At 39.0% G+C, this 21,201-nt stretch overlaps 2 protein-coding genes across 3 annotated transcripts in view; one reads left to right on the top strand and one right to left on the bottom strand.

The window, feature by feature from the left end:
• Positions 1–21,201, bottom strand: part of LOC103465227 (sodium-coupled neutral amino acid transporter 3-like) — a 38,892-nt gene that overhangs the window by 13,410 nt on the left and 4,281 nt on the right. The window contains exons 2-8 of one of the 2 annotated variants that reach the window (XM_008409862.2): positions 10,368–10,601; positions 9,691–9,732; positions 8,042–8,135; positions 7,830–7,945; positions 3,059–3,132; positions 2,848–2,940; positions 1,548–1,629 (exon numbers count right to left, since the gene is read on the bottom strand). In XM_008409862.2, coding sequence (XP_008408084.1) covers positions 1,548–1,629; positions 2,848–2,940; positions 3,059–3,132; positions 7,830–7,945; positions 8,042–8,135; positions 9,691–9,732; positions 10,368–10,504 — 638 coding nt within the window. In that variant the 5' untranslated portion in view covers positions 10,505–10,601. The remainder of the gene's footprint in view (positions 1–1,547; positions 1,630–2,847; positions 2,941–3,058; positions 3,133–7,829; positions 7,946–8,041; positions 8,136–9,690; positions 9,733–10,367; positions 10,602–21,201) is intronic. The other variant, XM_008409863.2, reaches the window with a different exon arrangement.
• Positions 12,230–21,201, top strand: part of LOC103465269 (uncharacterized) — a 24,057-nt gene continuing 15,085 nt past the window's right edge. Inside the window, exon 1 of the mRNA XM_008409920.1 lies at positions 12,230–12,295. Coding sequence (XP_008408142.1) covers positions 12,230–12,295 — 66 coding nt within the window. The remainder of the gene's footprint in view (positions 12,296–21,201) is intronic.

The raw sequence follows: 21,201 nt of genomic DNA, 5'->3' as shown, positions 1-21,201 counted from the left end.
GAAATCTTGCTTGTTTGTAGCTGACCAAATACTTATTTTCCACCATATATTGCCAATAAATTCTTTAAAAATCAGAAAATGTCATTTTCTGGATTTTTTTTTCTCCTTTTGTCTCTCATAGTTGAGGTACATCTATGATGAAAATTACAGGCCTCTCTCATCTTTTTAAGTGGGAGAACTTGCACAATTGGTGGCTGACTAAATACTTTTTTGAACCACTGTATGTGCGTGTTTTTTGTTTCATAATAACGCTGATTTTTAGATGTTTCTGATGTTTTAGCCCACTCCTATGCAATTAAATGAAACAAACCCACACACTCTGACAGGACGAGACACCACCAGGGCGACCTGGTTTGTTATCTCTGATAAACAATGATTGTTGACCATTGCCCACAGCCACACGGTGATAACAGGTTGAACGCACTGCGTTCAACATACACATACGCATGTATGTTGTCACTTCCACTACAGTGGTACTGATCTGTCCAAACATTGCCATGAAAAATACTGCAGCAGCAGGTGCAAAGTTCCTCCCTGAGTCTGGCGCAGATCGGCTGAAAACAAAGGACCCAAAACTGTTTACCCAAAAACTTCCAAGAAACTCTTGACCCACTTAGCACAGGGTTGTGTAACCATTCTCAGAAACGAAAAGAAGGTGCAGATACTCCATAACTGGAGCAAAGTCACAATGAGAGCGGGTTTTGTTTGTCTCCTAGGCCACCTGCAGTAAGCAGTGATATCCCACAGTTTACATTTTCAGCCTTGCTGCGTTTTGATGCAATCGCTCTCACTGGACCTGGCGCTCGACCCTCTCTGGGGTCACAATCACAGCTGTTCTCACACCAGCTGCTCCAAGCGTGGCACCGGGCCCAACAACTGGCACGGCTCGGAAGGATTCTTCGGTCTACAATTAAATCTCTGTCCAGTTCCACAGGGAGCCGATGGGATGACTCACTTCCTTTTCGCAGATTGCTCTTTCATCATTAAGCGTGATTCAGAGACGGGCTTTTCTTGCCTTAATGTCATTTATGTGCATGTAGAGTGTGAAAAAAGCTAATTAAGAAATACAGACGTATTCACACACTCACTTTGGACTTTTACATTTTGTCGTTTTATAACCACAAATGAGCTCTGAATAATAACCACTTTTATTTCATATAAGACGCCAACACAAAGCAGCACATTATTGTTCAATAATCAATCAATCAATGTTCTCATATTTTTTTCTAATTAGTCTGGCTGAGCTTGAGTTATTTTACAAAGAAGAATGGGAAAAAAATGTACATCTCTAGATTGGGACAGGTGTGCTGTGCATACCCTGAATCATAATGCCCACCAAACTTTAAGTGTAGCAAAAAGATGAAAACCATGTAGCATTTTCATTCTGCTTCACAATTCTCCGTGTTGGTCTCTCTCTTAACAAAATGCAGGGGGAAAATGTAGGGAACTAAATGCTATAGCGATGCATATTCTATCAGCAGAATTGTTCACAATTTGCATTTCATGTATTTATTTTAGATAAAATAAATCATGTGCCAGCCACTCACCCTGCAGGCACGTCCACCTTCAGAAATGCCTGGATTACCAAAGGGAACTCATACTTGACTATGTAAAGGTAACTGGACATTGCTGTGGATCAGAAAGAGATAAAGTTACAATGTTGGCTTTTTCACCTTTTGAAACAAACAGGAGTTTGCACACCACATATTTTGAGACAGAAAACATAAAAACGCTATGAATAATTGCATATATTTCCACCTTTAATGTGTTACATATCCTGTAATATCCAACTGGCAGAGAAACAAATTGAATAAGTGTGCATGAGCTAATACTAGTTTGAACTGCTTTTTGATTCAAGTCCAGCATCTTTTATAGAACTAAAGTTCAGTTGTGCTGGTAGAATTTTCCGGATATTTACTCATTTGTATCTTTCAGCTAAAGCCATAGTTTGCAGAGAGGTTGCAAAGGATCACAAAATGATGTCATTGTCCAAATGTATGAGTCAGGAGAAGAATGTCATTAGTAATTGGACATAATATGGAACAATCAATATTACTAAAAGTGGAGGTTTCCTTAAGATCTATCAAGATAAGAAAGAAACCTGAAGGGACTGCAGGACCTTCTGGCAGGAATTGAAAGTACAAAACAAATTTTACTTTATTTTTTTATTTATCCAGACTAAATAGATAAATAAACTCTTAAAGTTATGCACAAAAATGACACTAGACATCACGCTCTGGGGCTTCTTCGGATGGAGCCAGACTTCGGGTCAAGGTGGAGGAAATTCAGCTTTGAGCCTAAACCTTTAGGTGTCTGCTGGAAATCTGAAGATTAAGTCAGATTTTATGTTTCCGGTATCACAGTGAGACCAAGCAACAAAATTTTGGTTTCAGCAGAAAAAAAAAGCTTTGAAATGTCTAAAGCAAAGTTTTTTTTATACTTAATAAACATATTTTCGAGTTTTTTCTGTGGCCCTGCTAGTCTTCTATGGCATGCCTGGTTTTCAGCTAGGATCTAACTTACTGTCTCTAAAATCTTGTGGCATTTCAGTCAAAATGTGTTGCCTATTTCTTGTGCAATCAACCACAGAAACAAGGGACAACTTGTGTGTGTGACAGGCTGCCCCTACAGAGATAACAAAAGTTTATCTTCGGAGCTTAAGAGCCGTTTAAGCCTGGATGATTCAGAGATCATGGTTAAGCGAGAGCTTAACAAAATAAATCCGAGAAATCCTAGTTAAATATTGTCTAAAGCCATTTTAAATTATTACAAGAAAGTCTGCATAATGTTTTTTTTTTTTTTTTAAAGAGAGCTGTTCTTTTACAAAAGCCCAGCGAGGGACCTCACCTCCAATGTTCTGGAGCGTGATGGCGATACCTGCAGCCATCTTCCCCGCAGTCCCGAAGGCCCTGTAGCCGAGCTGCTCATACGCACGGATACCTGAACCACAAACAGAAGACAAGAGAGAGAGACCGTGTTGCAACCACAACAAAAAAAATGTTAAGTATAACTATGTTTGTGATTCATTTACATCAGATTACTTTAGATGTTCACGTACCTACAATACCAGACGACTTTAGCAGTAAATGGATTGAATATGACGAAAGAACTGCGACCACCGTGAGGAGCAACCTGAAACCGCCAGAAACAGATCGAGATTAGCACCACTTCAACGAAACTTCAGAATGACTACTCACTCGCTCTTAAGACGTAGGACTAGATATAAAAAATTAAAAAGCCTTCCTGTTGAATATTTACACTATGTGATTCACTGCAGGTTATTTAAACAGCTGCAGTTCAGACGTAATGTGTTTCATATAGATTGTATGAGATGAGAAAACCCTGCGGCTCTCCTGGACTGTTGGTCCAGCTGATTCACAGAGCTCACCCCGTAAGCCTCTCTGTCACCAACACACAAACACACCAGCTGGGCTCTTAAAGGACAGAAGAAACACACAAAAGAGAAGAACAGCTTTCTCTCCGTTACTCAGCCGACGTGGAAAAATACATCCAACGTTACTTCCCTTTTCAGCTGTTTTTACTCGAGGCAGAGAACCTCTCTTTACTTTGTTCATAATCAGCGGGTTTGCATTTATTAAAATTTTTTGTCAATAATTGATTATTCTATCAATTACTTTAATCGGAAGAAAACTTTGGGACAGCAGATTCTTCATTAACCACTGAGGCCTTTTTTTATATACAATATTAGAAATACATCAAAAGATACAAATCTATATTTTTTAAATGAGGAAATAAACATTTATTCCATAAAACATGACATCATAGCGTTCCCTTAGTGACGCCTGATCATCTGCAGCAAAGGATGAATCTGCAGCTGATAGGAAACTGATAACATCAACATATTTCTGCTTGACTTTACATCAATACAGCGTAGAAATCTGCTGATTACTTTAATTGACGACTAAATTAGTTGACGGCTACTTCAATAATATGACAATTAATCAAATTAATCGTTTCAACACTACATTCATTTCCTGCATTCTGATGCAAATATAAAATAATCTCAGAGTGCACCAACTTAAAAAAGAAAAATTTACTTTGAGACATTTTGTAAAGACACATGTAATATGAAAAAGGATTGATCGCATCTATATTTAATAAAGTACCAATTGAATGCGTGACCAGAATTGATTCTTTTTGTGATTTAGAGCGAAATCTTTAGGAGAGAACTTGAAATTAACTCCTGGGATAAACCCGTGGCCCGAGGGCGTTTCATGAATGGTTCTCTGATCCACTGGCATTCTTTGACCCAGTTCACCTCATTCCAACCATTTACTGTTTTGTCTTTTGTTGTCTTTTTTTACTACTGGCAACATTAACTTTCAATCCCACACAAACACTCTCTCAACCCCGCTCTCCCTTTCGAAAGGCCGGGCGGTTCTGTCTTTCACCGCGACTTCAACTCTTGGCCGCCAAACAATTTTCTTTTTCTACAAACTGTGTGGGAGAAAGCTTAGCTGACTGGGGGGTTTGAAGTCAATCAGTCAAGTAGAAGTGGGAAGACGGATCTGCTGACACTCAGACAAACTGACACACTTGGGTCTATGTTGCCCGACCCGCTGAAATTCCACCCCACAGCATTCCTACTCGGAACCAGGACCACTGACCCAAACCACACACCCACAGAAGAAATCTCAAAGAAAGGGCACTCGTGTATTAAATATAATTAATTATCAGCTGAAAAAAAGGTGCTACAAATACTTGAACACTGCAAATGTTTGTTCAAGTAAAGAAAAAATGACTGAAGTGAGTGATGCCTGGAGACATCTGATAAATTTCAGCTTGATTGGAAACCCCAAAATCCTATCGCTTAGTTCAGTTTACCAGGAGTCACAAAGGTCATGACAGCAGGACATACCGTGACTGCGTCCCTGTTCTTAAAATAAATTATTAATAATCACTTGTAGAGGAGGTGTGGGGGATATTTTTAATGCTTTTAAGTTAATAATTGCATAAAATCTTATTAATATTTGTCATTAAAACCACACAAAAGAGAAAGTACAACTTCAAGATCAATTTGGGAAACTATCCCAATGCTACCATCCTTAATGGTAGCATTAAGAAATGCTACCATTTCTTAAGTTACTCAAAAAGTTATTAAAAATTGATGCAAGAAACTAAAAATAAAACTGCTTTTGGTGATCAATCTTTTTGAAATGGTTTTGGTTTTTTTTTTCTTCTAATGCAAAAAATAAACAACCCAGTGTAGATTTGCAAGCTACATATCAGAGCCGTTGTTAATGGATTTAGTCATAATGGAAACCTGTTGTGCTAAAACACGGGGTTCGACCCCTGGAGGAAGTGGCCCTTCAGAGCCCACTCTGCCTCGAAAACCTTTACAGAAATTGTTCGGACGCTAATGGTGACTCAGGTTCAGGTCTAGAATAACATGATTTGTTATCATATCAAAGATAAGTGCAATAGAGAGAATCTTTATTTCTCATTAAAACAGAAACTAAAGCTCCAAATGAAACTCTGACAGAGCTTTTTGACAGAAAAGCACTCAAGTTTATGACATCAGGAATTTTCTAAAATGCTTGAGATTTTACATAAAATCCTGGGACTAACAATGAAAATAGAAATAATGGGTGAAAGTGATGTGGGCCTATTTTGACAAAGGTCATTGTGATTCAAAACATGTCACATCACCACAGAAACAGTTTAAACTCAACCTTTTTCCATGCCTTTCAGTTCTTTAAATCCTATAAGAAATGGTCAAAATCCCTGAGTCTTCAATGTTGTGAAATGCTATAGGGTTGACCAAAATAATAAACAGGATATGTGGCAGTAAGTATAAAACATTTCTTAACATTTTGCCCACTCTGAATAAATAATAAAGTTAATGTATCTTTGGTATATTTTCTTGATAGAAAATATTTACGTAAATCTGTCCCATCTTTAAGTGTCAGTCAATAGCAATATCTTATAAACAGAGTTTTTTTTTGGTGCTGCTCACTAAAAGTTGCAACAATCCTTCAAAGATCACGACATAGACAATGCATTGCTCAAGGCAATCTTTTCAGTGGCTTGAAAAAAAAAAAACTATGACAAAATGTACGCTATGGCCATTGTTACTGTTGACGTTTTGATTTTTTGGGGGGGTTTTAAGCTAATATTTTATTTTGGTCCTCTGACTGTTTTAGTAGGGCAGCCCAGGGGTTCAGAAGGATAATGGGGAAAATTAAAGAGGCAATCTGATGCCTGCTGTCCAATGAGAAACACAGAAAATCTGCCAGTTTTCTCAGCCAAATATGTCACACTTGTTGCTTGTTCCTCTCAGCGGCTACTCTATTGTTTAAAACAAGATCCGACATAAACGCAAATACACAGCCTTTCATCTGAAACAGGATAGACAAGCGCACGCTATCTGCTGCACAAAGTCACGTACTGCTAATTAACACGTGATCATATTAATATATAATGTAGCCCAGATGACTGGGGGATTATTTTCAGCTTCTGTCTAGCCTGGTGTCAGAACTACTGCCGTTCGGTGACAGAGTTCAGTCAGCTAACATCCAGAAAACCCTCAGTCACACTACACAGATCAAAATAAGGAGCTTTTTCTGCCATAGGGGGAAATCCTCTCTTCACAAGACTGCCTTGAAGAAGAGGTCAAATCACATCCTTCAGGATTGCGTTTCTGAATATTAAACAAGCCTGTCATTTTCTCCAGAGGAGATGTGAATCTGGAATAACAAAAAGCTAACTCTCCTCAGCTACATTCAGTTTTTTACAAATAAACAACAACAAAAAAAACATACTACTACCAATCTTGAGTCAGAAAACATTCAAAATGTTGCTGGAACTTTGTGTTTAGCTTCACTATTATAAGCAAGAAAAATAGACTCAAACTATTTTTGAAATGCCTGATTAAACCAGTTCCAACCTCTGCCCAGTCATAACATGACGCCATTGCGAAGAATAAAAAAAAGATGGTGCATTGCTGCTGAGGGAGAGTCACGCTTAGAAAACACAAGGACGTCCATAAACATCCAGCCATTCGTTTTTTACTGACACCAACATGAACGTTTTTTTGGAGGGGTGGGGGGGGTTTGTTGTCAGAGGAACATGGAGTAAAAAAAATCCATGACAGCAACAGGAGTGTAACCTTCCTGAACATCTACACTGACCAGGCATAATATTAACACGTAAATACCATTTGTCTATTTGTTGTGTCACCAGTTAATAGGCATCAAAAGCAGGAAAAAAAGCACACTAAAAGCCAACAGTCTGCAAGAAAACAAGCAAACTAGAATGCTTGACATTTCTCTCTTCATGTCAAAGAATAAAACTGAAATGCTACAAGAATAAAAAATGTTTAGCTGCTGCTGGTGAGGCATGTTCCTTAAAGGTCAAAAGCCCCAAAGTCATGAATCTGTTGCACCAGCCTGCTATGCTGCAGACTTTTAAATGTTATGCTGCTAATTCATTATGCACACAGACTGACTCAAAGCAGAGAATCAATCAAAGGGGAATGTATTAAAACTCATTATTTTCTACACCTTTGACTGCAATCACTGGCTTTATGAAATGAATAAATTATTGCTTGTGCTTAAGCATCAAATGTACCCAGTATCACCAGTTTCTTTGTCATTAATAATGTCTGCTAGAGGGTTAATACAAGGTGATTACATTCCATTTAGAAGCTATTTATGTCTGGCACAAACTCACACTGCAAAACTCTCAGAGGGTTGAAAATAAATCAGAGTTCTGGGAGCTGTAAGTCAGCAAGTGTAGCCGCAGAAAGTAATTCCAATCCAATTAGGGTTTTAATGCATCATCATCATCGTTGTTAATGCGTGACTTACAGAAACAGGACGACCCCTGTGTTGGCCATGGCGTATGCAAGTCCTAAAATCCCACTTCCCATGATTGCATTGCCCAGGTTGAAGACGGACATCCCAAAGGAGGTTTTCCCTTCAAACTGCAACCAAAGTAGAACAGGGGCTAGTTGCATTTCGGCAGACATCCCTGTGTGAGGAGTGGGATCGTGCCGAGGCTGAGATGTGTGTTAACTCACATCCGTGAAGCGCGTTGTTTTCTTATCCTCGGCGCCTGATAAGAACTCCTGGTTCTCCGGGAGGCTGGCTTCTGTGTTTTCAGTTCTGTGAGGACTAAAGATTGGAAACTGCTGTAAGAATATGGAGCATACTGCAAACACAGATTTGTAAAAAAAATCATTCAAAAGCTATCTCTTCTTTTTGGGGGAATTTTTATGACTTATTTATTAATTGAGCAAATTCTGGGTAAACTTTGGACACATCTGTGTCGGTATCTTCACATCCCTTGAACTTTTCCACATTTTGTCACAAGAAAGCCACAATTTTGAAGGGGATTTTACTGGGATTTTACATGATAGACAAAACCAAATTATCTTATAACTATCAGGTGGAGGAAATTTTGTTTGTTTTTTTCAATTTTGTGAAATTATCTTTCACTGAGATTAAAGCTACAAGGATTTTGCAAGTATGTTTAGAGACTAAACTCTTTATACATTCTTTTTTTTCCAAAATACTGTACCTTAAGTTCAGTCATATAAGATGGAGAGGATCTGTGTGAATGACATGTGAATTTTCATGTCATGACACATTCTACATTAGACTTAGATCTGGACTTTTACTAGGCCCTTGACACATTATTGTGCTCTAAACTAATATGTTTTACTCTGGTCGGCCCTGTTGGAAGAGGAACTTCTGCCCTTGACTCAAGTGATGTGCAGGCTCTGACAGGTACGCTTTCTGTTTCCAGTCATAATCACCATAGGATTTTACAAAAAGTTACATTTTGGTCTCATCTGTTGAGACCACCTTCCTTCACATGCCTGCAGTAACTAAAACCTGAAGCAAACTGCAGCTGGAACATCCACTTATTTTCTTTGATGGATTACAGAGAGATTTTCAAAGTTTGTGAAATTATTTTATAATCCCACCCTGTAAATCTCTCTACACCTACATCCCTGACGTGTCTGCTGTGTTCCTTGGTGTTTACGATAATTTGTTCACTAACGTTCACAAACTTCTGAGGCCTCAACAAAATAGCTACATTTTTAATTACTTTAAATTACACAGGTAACTTCCGTTTACTAATTAAGAAACCTGTGAAGGCAACTTATTGGACTGCATTTTAATTTTTTTTTGGCAGTAAAGTAAAGTAATGGGGGTCAATTCAGAATATTTTTTTCTTCTACTTAATGATTCAATACTGCTTTGTGTCTGTGACAGACTGGTGACCTGTCCAGGGTGACCCCGCCTCTCGCCTGGAACGTTAGCTGGAGATAGGCACCAGCAACCCTCCTGACCCCACTAAGGGATGGATGGATGGATGGATGGATGGATGGATGGATGGATGGATGGATGGATGGATGGATGGATGGATGGATGGATGGATGGATGNGATGGATGGATGGATGGATGGATGGATGGATGGATGGATGGATGGATGGATGGATGGATGGATGGATGGATGGATGGATGGATGGATGGATGGATACTGCTTTGTGTTTGCATATTACATAAAATCCCATGAAAGTGCATTAAAGTTTAAAGAGATAAAATAACAAAGTACTTTCCCCAGTCACCTGGTCACCACAAAGACAGAAAGTGCAACAGTTATCACAAAACTAATCAGTGTGAAATTGACTATTCTCATTATAGATGATTTTATACATACCTAGCATTCTGGGTGCTATTGGCTACAGTTTCTCTACAAGTACTGTAGAGAGAGGTCATCCATCACCCAACGAGAGCACAAAGTGGAAAACAACACCCACAGTCATAATATGATAAACACATTGACAAAAAGCTACATTATCATCATCATCTCTATCCCAGAGAGGGGAACTTTAATTGAACCATCTATTACACCAACAGTGCAAAAAAAGAGAAAAAAGCTGGACAACCTGATGTGATAATTGGGCACTTATCTCATTACATTATCAAGCACAAATTGTAGTACAGCAAGTCAGCAGCTGAAGTCTAAGTGTTGTGCCAAGCAGCACTTCATTTAGGGTCTTTGCTGAAAATCCCGTCGTGGTTGACGGATTTTTGTTGTTTTCTACGTTTTTCTTTTTATGCTACACTGTCGTCTGTTTAAGTGCTGTTGTTTTTTTTTCACTATTTTTTTTCATCTGTTCTCTGCTTTGTTTTAGTTTGTTTTTATTAAGTCAAGTTAAGTCTATTTGCATAGCATATTTCACGATGTAGTTACCAATTATGAAACAGTAATAAACATTACATTTCGTCAGATAAACACCAGCAATTAAATTCTTTAGCATAACCCGGGTGCCTACAAATGACTTTTATACTCACATTACATTGATCTACACTACAGTTATGTGGAACACTCACTTTTCACAGTCTTCTGCAGAAGGTGTTTTTGCAGATGCTGCGATCTCCTCTCCAGGTTCATGGCCTTTCCCGTTTGGAATAGCGTTGACCTCTGCTGAGGAATTTTCCACGGTCTCAGCTGGTTTGTCCTCACTCATGTCTCCTCAGGTAAATAATATTCTGTCCTTTGAAAAGTATGAATGCCTGACAGTGGTAAGAGCTTTGAAGCCAATGTTTTGATTTTCCTCCTGGGATCTGAGTGAGAGAGAAAAATACAGACAATTAGCATTTCGGACGTACAGTGTCAGGCACTAAGAGAAAATGAAAAAGAAATCATATAATTGGATGTCAGGTGAAAACGTCTCCCAACACACGGAAGGATAAAACCTAATGGAATGTATTACTGAAAAGTTACATTAAGGAAGTTATTTGAAAAATTCTAGAGATTTTGTTAATTGACTTCAAACCTTTCAGCAAATGAAACGTTGAGAAGAGATAAGTTAAATGTTTTCATAGATCAATTAAGCAAAAAGATGATGGTCAATAAAGTTTTGGATGCTTGGAAGGGCCTGGTGATGACCATATTAAACATTTTATGCTAAACCGTAAATGGCTCAATGATTCCTTGATGAGAATCTAGTGACAACTGGACACCACTGGACTACAACGAACTCAGGGGCTCAAAGTGGATCAAGAAAAAGTCTCCCACAGCATTACACCACCACCACCTATAAAAATAAATCATTTGTTACTATTTTGTGCACTAATTATAGTAGAATGGATGTTCAGATTTTGTAGTGAAATTAAAATCAAAATAAAGGGTGATTGCAAGAAATAAAAAGCTTCTGTTTGTGTAAACTATCCCAAAAACTCAGTAAACTCCCACTTTCAATACAGAGCAGAGAGTGAATGGCTGTTTTGGCAAATTCCATGAATAATTGACACATTAAGTGACAGGTCACCCCTTTAGAGGAAATAGAGCCTTTAGCTTGACGTGTCACACTGGGCTTTGCATCAGGCCTTCATTTCCTGGGTATCCTGTTGTGTTGCATTAGTTGACCAGCCGGCTTGAGGGGCCCAGAAAGGCCTTAGTGACATGTATCTCCTAGATGCCGTTGACTAAATCCCCCCTGACTGGCTGGCCCTAAATGATCTTTTTTTGCTGTGCTGCGTAAACAGGGGCCATAATGGTGACCATGTTGGGATCTGCAGAGAAGGAACACACAAACGGTTCAACTCCCCCCACAGTGGTGAGATAAAAAGAGAAGAACCAGTAAGGACCAGCTACAAACCAGTTCTAGCTGTCTTTGTGCCTCCATTTCTCTGCTTGTCCCTTTTCTCTTGGTTTCCTCTTTTATTGTGGAGGATTCAGCGCAGCCACAATGTTCAGGGTTCTCAATGCAACAATTACTGGCAGCAGCTCTGCCGCCCTTTGTTCCTTCAGGCCTATTTCACTTCGTTGCCTGCTCTTTTCAAGGTAGCTCAATCCGGGAGGAAATATCCCCCAAACCTTGACTGCATTGTGAGGTGAAACACCCCTGATCTTCACCTAGCGCTCCTCCAAACCTACCGGCCACATCATTGTGAGCTTCACTGCACAGACCTCTCGGTGTCCCTGGGTAAGCTGGGCAACGTGGCCGGGCAGCAAAGCACTGGGCACAATGGCACATGTTGTGTGGTTTCCTGGGAACCGGTTGGGAAACAGTGGTACTATTGTGCCAGGCATCATTATGCTGCCAGGGCCCCTTGGCTGTAGTTCGCCGGGCCACTCGAGAGGCTGAAAAGGTATTTCACTCCCTAATTGAAAAGACGCCACCTTGAATTCAGCAAATGCCAGCATACTGCTTTCACGCGGAGTTGTAGCATAGCTGCTGACGGCAGCAATGGCCGAGGCCGGACCGGCCTCGTGGGGACAAATCACCGCACAGCGCCGCACTGCCACTCAGAAGGTCCACAAATCACAGAGAGGCTGGAGCAGCCATTGACGGACAACACTCGATGAGCTGCCCGGCTCCTCCTCGATGGCACCAAGCACTGGTGCTTCTAACAGAGGGCATGATTGGCCTGGGTTGTGTCTTTTGCAATCATTATGTTCAGCAGTTAAGAGAATACACGACTGCTGAGTAAAAATACACGTTGGTCAGAACCTCGCATTCATTGAGGGAATTCGGAAAGCTTGAAGGTTGAGTGAAGACAGAGGGGAAGTAGGTAAAAAAATGTATACAAAAAAATCTAACTAAACAGCAATTTCCTAGATTACAATCCCTTATAAAAAATATTAATGCTTCTTGGACTCCTCATTTATTGGGATTTTACGCTGTAGGCCAACTCAAGTAACACATAACTGTGAAGTGAAAGGAAAAGGAAACAACTCTTAATTTTGTGACGTGTATATGAAGTTAATTTGTCTCTATTCAACTTTGTAAAATAGCTCAAACTATTCTTGTCAAAAATATTTAATTACACTTAGATCTAGCCTATCCTAACACATTGACACTTAGATCTAAACTAGTTCTCCGTCCCGGCCCTCTGTCCGTCATGTTTTAGCTACTTGGCTACTCCACAACACCTGATTCAACTAACGGCACTGCCTCCTCAGCATCCCGTCAAGAGACAAGACATTTAATGAAAAAATAAAGAGGGAAGACAAGAGGCAGCTCTGACATGACTGAGTCTCAGACATGCAGCCACATGAACACTGTGATGTGAAACAATAGTGTGGTTGTATAGATGACCTAAATCATGCAGGACTGTCTACTGTTTGTCGACACTATGTAATGCAAGAACATGCCTTCGTCTTCTTGGAGAAGGAGACACAAGGTCTGCACAAAGATAAAAGAGGATGAGGATGCAGGAAACTATATAAACAGATATAATTCATGAAGGTGTTTGCAGGCAAATGTGAGTTTCTGTGTCCTTCTACATCTGACGGAGGCAGATATGCTGCTAATGTGGCTAATAATTAACATCTCTGCACTAACTCAGATCCCCACATTAAAATGAGTCACTATGAAGGGAATTAGTGGGAAACCTGTCCATATTTATGTGAATTCATGACAGAGCTTAGTCTTCTCAGAGACCAGTGGCGCTTGTCATAAGGGGAAAAAACCGTCTGCCAAAAACGTATTAATTATGATGCAGGAAAAAAAAAAAGACTTTACAAAAAAAACAGTCAGTGATGTCACAAAGTGTTTGCCTGATATTTCCCCCAGAATAGATAATTTTGTCAAATTATGTATATGTTGTGTTTAAGTACTTATTGTTGTCTTTTAAAATACAGAAGACAAATGTATAGTGTGGAAGAGTACAACAAACTCTTCAGGTTGCATTGAATAAACTGAAAGCAAACAAAATAAAAAAATAATAAATAGTTAATGCAAAAATAATTGTGCTGCACTGAGGGCCAGATGACAAACTGCACAAAGATAAAAAAGGATGAGGATGTAGCATCCCTAAATAGAAAATCTAAATTAGATTAACTACTATTTTTGAATGTTATAAGATATTTAGAGACAGCGACTGGCATCCAGTGCACCAGCCGCATAAGGACTGGGGTATTAAACAGGGGTCTGGCTGTACGGACGAACTGAATAGTGCAGGGTGACACCGTGTTTGTAGACACTATGGCATATAAAAACATGGTTGGCTGCAGAGGAAAACACAGGGCTTCTTATTTTTAAATAAATCCTGATTCTCAGATCACTGAGATCAAGTTTTTATCCTCATCCTCTTAGATACAAAACACAATATAAAACCCATTTTATGATTCAGTTGACCATAAGATCTTTAGTCTCTCACTGCAGGTTTATTTTTCCTTACAAAAATGTTCCAACTAAATGCATTTTCCAAATAAAATAAACCAACACACACCACAGCTACACATCAGATACACCAGATGGGCAAAACGACTTTCTCCCAATGTTTATTTTAACTCCCAAGTCATAATCCTGTACTGTAAGACTCTTGTAGGGAGAAGATGAATCTTTTTTTTTTATGTCAGCAACAGCAGAAGCTAGGTTCACTCCAGTTCTCCTTCAGAGCATCAGCATGTGTGCCTCAGCTCTACAGCTCTGACGTAAGCAGCTCTGCAGAGACGTCATCCCACATGGAGGGAAACGGAGCCAGGCGGCTTCTCTCATTGTTATTCCTGAAGTGACACCTGTGCTATAAAACGCTGCTCATGCTGACTCACTCCTACACTTATTTAGTTTTTTTTTTTTTTTTTCATTTGTCCTTGCCGTTTATTCATAGCTTGATACTGTAATTAAATGTGTGGCTTTGTGTGTCTGTGTGTGTGGAGGAGGGGGGTGCGCAGGTTATGTAATACCATCAGTAATCTCTCTAATACAGCCTCTTCTGCCACTGCTTGATGACATTTTAGCAGACATGTGGATGTAAAAGCTTTCTTAACTGAGACCCTTAATCTGTTTTTGTCTATTTCATTGCTTTTGTAGATATTCTAAATGTGTTCAAAAAGGTCAGAATAATCACTCACTTCAGCATCTTAACTTGTAATTTTAAAGCTTTTGATCCCAGCAATCCTATACCTGCTATCGTATGTCATGCAAGTCTTCAATACTCACTGAATACGCACCGAAACAATAAAAGACAAAGCATAAAGATATTTGCTCATCTTCCCTCTCAAAAAGCAATTTTATGCAGCTTTAAAGATTTCACTTCTCTATAACACTGCTGACAAGCAGTTAACAAACCCACCAGCTGAAATTTTAGCGAAAGGGTTCAGATTTAGGACCTCGGACATTCAGGATGATGGAGCAGATCAGATTAGAGATCATCTCACTGAGGCAGGAAATCAGGAATAAAACCCGTCCAGGTCATTTCGAACACTCCCGCTTAAAAATAGCTGCAGAGGAGAGGAAAGCTTGACCTTGCATCACGTCACATATGAAAAAAAAAAAAGCTGTGTTTGAGTGCTTGTTGCATGTGCTACATAATTACAATGGCAGCTGCTTAAAATAAGCGGTAACCATTCTCTGAGCGCATCAAGCAGCCATCTGCCGTGGTGTTCTGGTTCTTCACACCAGGCTAAGCAGTGACAACAACACGTATGATGCCACACACAGGCACACGCAAGCATGACAGAGACGCAACGGTGAGAACGAGCTTTATGAGGCAGCAGCGCAATCGAATAAAATAGCCAGAAAATAACCATCTCAAAACATAAATTATAGAAATATTTGTATGTTTGCAGAAAGAAAAATGAGTCATGACAAAACAAAAACACATAAATGTATAATAAATTGTATAGGTCCTCAGTTCTTTTTACTTATTTTTTTTATTTTATTTTTCATAAGAGGACAGAACAAAAACATGGATTTTTAAGTTCGTTTATAACTTATGAGCTAACTTATAATGAGCTTTGGTGTAGTTACTGTGCTAGATTAAATACTGCTTTGCCATCTCTATTTCCCTACCGCTCTGTCCTCCCATCTCACTCATTCTCCCCCGCCTCCTCTGCCACTGTGATTAGCCAGCAGGAGAGAATAACAGATTAACTTCTGACTGGGAGATTTGTATTTCAGTCTGCGAGACACTCCGTGTCTCAGGGATTCCTATTAGCTGCCATGAAACGCGCACGTCAGAATTTACAGTCGCATACAGGATGTCAATCTGAGGGAGCATTTGAGTGTTGCTCTCACAGAGATGATCACTGACTTTTATTTAAAGTCTTAGTTCAGCTGTTTCTCTTGAAATCACTGAGATGATGGTTGATTTTGCAAAAATCAATCATAAAAACTGAGCCTATGAAGTAAACTTGTGAACATTGTTATCAATTTTTTTCCAGTTTTTCAACTTATTCAGTTTCCTTTGCTCATCGGCCAGCTCTAATGATGCAGAATCTCAACAATCTGAACAGCTGCCAACACTGCAGGCTTCATATGTTCTCTTGAATCTTGTTATCACATCACGCCATCAGCTCAGAGTGAGATCTTTCAACAGTGAAATGTACAAAACACCAAACTGGCAGGATATGAAGGAAGACCGCATTTACAAGGGCACAACCAAGAAACGTACATAGACGTCTGCATTTCTTCCGTCAAAACAGGTGAAACTATTCCTTGTTTCCATGCATACTATGCATTCTCTCTTAACAGAAAGTGAGCTACTTTGATTTTGATTGAAAATAAAATAATGCATGATTCCTGTGTTCTGTTTATGGAAATATGATTATTTTTTATTAGAACTGGGGGGGAAAAACTTCCTTGTTAAATCAGATATGCTAAAGATAACATGAAGGATGTCATATAAGTAAAAAAAAGTTGATGCTGTATAAAATATAAAAATGAATTAACTATCTGATGTTGCATATTCAGTCCTTAGTAAGTGATGGAAACATTCACTGTAATCAGCTGACATCTGAACACTTCTATACTTTATCAATGAATTTGGACTCATTGATAAAGTAATGGAATCAAAAAGACTGAAAAGACTGAAAGCACATAAATCTTTGGACACTATAATAATTTTTACCCAGTGGACTAGGTCTTACATTTTGACGCAACAAAGAAGTTGCGTGTTTGTGAAAACCATCTCAGAGGGTTTTTTTAGTCTAAAGAATACGTCAATCTGTCTGAATTAAAACACTTCTACAAGAAGAGTGGGTTGAAATTCCTCTACAGAGATGTAAGAGATTAATTAACAGTTATCACAAAGGCTTCATTTTTCTGGCAAAGCCAGGTATTACACTTTGAAAATTCTCTGGGGGTGGACTCCTTTGAATTTGACTTTGATATTCTTACTTCTCTGCACCAGGAAGCGCAATCCCTACTTCAAATCATAAAAAGCACTCTTTGATTTTCTCCTCCAGGCTTTGATGTGTCTGCTTTTCTGTGCCCTATGCCAGGATGGCGTGTAGCACCTCCAAGGTCACGGATCTTAACACCACGAGGTTAATCAACCCAGGAAAAGAGTGATAGATAGATGAGGCAGCACGAATTGTCTCGTGAAAGGCCCGCGTGGGAACACCAGCACGGCGGTGACTCACTGAAAACGGGGGGTTATTTATAGCAGCACACGACACTTCCTGTCACTCTGGCTCAACTCTTAACACTGACACCCCGCAGACAAGAGCAAAACTGGAGCTGCATACATAAGGATGCTTAACCAGCTTTAAAGCAATGCAGACAGTGCAAGTTTTACACGCAAATACCTCCTGAGAAGAGTTTGGAGTTTAAATACAGGTGAATGACATGTTGCTGCTTTCATCAGCTGTACAGTATAGGAAACCAAGCTGTGGTTGCTTTAATCCTGGACCGGTGGCTGAGTTTGTGACAAAATCCTAAACAGTAATGTAACGAGGTGAAAGATGCACATGTTAAAGCTGCCATATTTAATGTAAAATGAATATTTCTGCAGCCTTGTTAAAAGAAACGTTTCTATTCTGCTTCAGTGTAAAGTGCTGGCTGACCACATCTAAGTAAGGAACGCCACAGCAAACGTGAATAAATAAAGCGGAAGTACTCTCAAAGTCAAAATGCATGTAAAGAAGAGATAGCAAGAGATGGTTGCTACAATTTTATTAAAGAGAGTGATTAAAGGCATGAGACTGACTGTGATTTCACAACTAATACCACACAGTGTTCAAGTGTATGATACCCGTGTGAGAAATGTTAATAAAGAAACCTGAACCGAAGACAAAGAGTGAAATAAATATTCAGTTTTATCAGCTATGAGCCTGTGTTTAACAAACACAAATTAAAAAAAAGATGCAGATATTTCTAACATCTGAGATATCACCTTGTGTGATTACATCACACAAGGTGATATCTCAAAAGAGCAGATAAACAGAGAGCAGATACACTGAAGAAAAATAAATAAAAATTTATTTATCACCTAGCAGACTAACACAAGTAGATATGAAAGTACAGGAATAGTGAAGTGAGATACAGGACTGCTAAATGTGTGAGAAGAGTGCAAACAAATGCATAAATCACAAATTATTAGCCATTTATTTTACATACATACATACATACATACATACATACATACATACATACATACATACATACATACATACATACATACATACATACATACATACATACATACNCATACATACATACATACATACATACATACATACATACATACATACATACATACATACATACATACATACATACATACATACATACATACATACATGCTGTTAGTTATTTGTATAAATACCACAGATCTGTAGTAATTAGTTTTATTTCAAAACCATATTTGAGGTTGGAATATACTTCCTGATTCATCCAGTTGTCCCAAATAACTGGGAAAAGCTCTATATTTGGAAAAACAACCTACAGAGAAAACAGCGTTCAGCCAATGTGATGATGAATGTATGTGCTTCTTCTTTTTTGCATAAAATGTATTTCTCCAACATGCCTTGTTGTAAATCAACAGCGACGCTCACACGCTTCCCACTGCAGTAAGGCAGCAGGCAAATAAAGATTTTTCTTCAGAAAATAAGGAGTTGCCTCTAACATTTGACAGGTTAACACGTTTCTGTTCTCTCACATCTGTGTCAACAGCCTTCTGTGATGGAGAACAAAGTGTTGGCTAGATGTGAATGTAATCTCAGCTCTGTGGATGAGATCACACTTTTTTTTTTCCTTTTTTGTTTTTCTCTCTGTGAAAAAGGCAAGGTGATGAGTGCCCGTCTGGGCAATAACTTAATGCTGGCATGGCTAATACTGTTCTCTGAGCAAAATCAAATTTGATTCAGCTCTTGAAGGCATATGCCAGAGTTCTCACTGACAGATAAAGACAGCTTGATAGTCATAGTATGAGAAAACTCAATTCTCTCTCTCTCTCTCTCTCTCTCTCTCTCTCTCTCTTTCTCTCTCTCTCTCTCTCTCTCTCTCTCTCGCTCTCTCTCTCTCGAAGGCAGCAAGAAGACGTTACTTATCATAGCTTTATGAAATTTAACCAAGTCTCAATACTACTGCTTTGCTAAATTAAAACAGGGTAAATGTGTGTAATTATTTGAATAATTAAATAATCTGTGAGATTTTTAAAAATGTATTTCATGGACCCTTAAAAACTTTTTCAGAAAAGTTTTTCTCCTGCTTGTGTTGACCTCAGTGCTTTACAGAAAGCGAGATTAAGATGGAATATTTTATTGTTCTAGAAAAAAAATTATATTATGAGTAAAGCTATATAAAAAGAGAATATTACTAATTAGTTTAGGGTATTTAGTTAGCTCCTGAAATCACCGAGCTCAGTAAAATTTATAATATTTTCAAAACACTGAAACCAAATTCAGGCCATTGGAGCGCCTCAAATCAGTATTTTCTCCTAACCTCTGATCTGGAGTTCAAGTTGGAGATTAGTTCAAGTCCAAAAACTTTCTATAGAGTACATTTAGCTGCCTGTGTTCTGCTTAGCCAACTTCCACTTTAAGACATAACATTCTCAGTAGTGTCTTGAAATAATCATAACAGAAGCATCTCATTGTGGCTTAAAATTTTTGTCTATTTGCCAAATAAAGACCAAACTGTGGGTCACAGTTTGGCAACCCATTACTTCCTAGTAGAAGTGCTAAAAAACAGATCATGCATGTAACTTTCACCATATTCCATGTACATCAGCCATGCCATATTTTCAATTTTAGGAAGCATTTTGTCTCACTTCTGACTGGGAACCTAGAAAATCCAGATTCCAAGTGCAATGAATCCGGTCACTTGGATTCATTAATGTACGTTAAGCACATACTGATGAAATGCGGTGAGGTCAGCTGCCTTTTCTTATTCCTTCAGGACAACACGTTCTGATGGGGATCTGGAAAGAGATCAGGCTGATCGAATATGAAAAGTGGCTATGACAAAAGTATTTCCAGTTACTATGAACAAATCTTGTTATATATGCCTCTTTCAGACAGCAGAAGTTGTAGTGAGCCAAGGCTCAAGAAGATCCATAAGTGACAAACTACATCCAGACCCATTCTATATGTAAGGTAGACAAATTGGACTGAAAGTGAACCATCACCCCAACAGTTGCTGCTCATCACCACACTCTTCAATGGCACCTCTGTCTCCCCTTAATCATGTGGCCCAAAACAAAGCGCCACACTTTTCCGTTGGTTCCCACCGTCCGTTTCTCTCCTGATTCCTCCTCGTCACATGGGGATGGAAGTGGAGGACGGCAGTGCAGCGAATGCTTTCATTCAGCTTGGAAGTACAACTCGAGCAGTGTGCGGCCACCGGCGCGGATATTGTGCTGCTGATTCTGTCACATGCCGCACAACCCGGCGGTCCAAATCCCAATCTACTGACAGAGAAGTCCTCAGCACACCAGGCACCCAATGTAAGCAGATCAATGCAGGACTTAACAATCAAACAAAAACAATTAGGTACAATACTCGGCCACAAGTGTGGCGCATGAATGAAGTAATTTGATCACACCTGGAGGTTGCCTAATGCTAAGATTTATTTTTTATTTTTTTTCTGACCTGGACAACTGTGCTCGTAAATTCAACCAAGCCCCACAAACACCATGCTGGAGTGCCTCAAATCTGGGGGTAAAAATTTTTTTAAAAGGCAGTTCAGCTGCACAAAAGTCGTCTAAATTTTAATGTTTAATTTTCTTATGTTCTTGTGTATTGAAGTAATAATTTACTTATATAATTAAATATCAGTAAATAGTATGAGAAAAAAGTTTATTTAAATGACCCTTAAATCCGAGTGCATAGCACTGTTGTTATCCTTGTGTGTCTCTGCATTTCAGTGATGAACTGGTGACCTATCGATCCATTGGTAGATGGATGGATGGATGGATGGATGGATGGATGGATGGATGGATGGATGGATGGATGGATGGATGGATGGATGGATGGATGGATGGATGGATG

This window comes from Poecilia reticulata, linkage group LG5 (assembly GCF_000633615.1).
Source record: "Poecilia reticulata strain Guanapo linkage group LG5, Guppy_female_1.0+MT, whole genome shotgun sequence".
Taxonomy (NCBI): Eukaryota; Metazoa; Chordata; class Actinopteri; order Cyprinodontiformes; family Poeciliidae; genus Poecilia; species Poecilia reticulata.
Note: the sequence above shows the minus strand (reverse complement) of the source record. Positions and strands in the feature narration are given on the sequence as shown.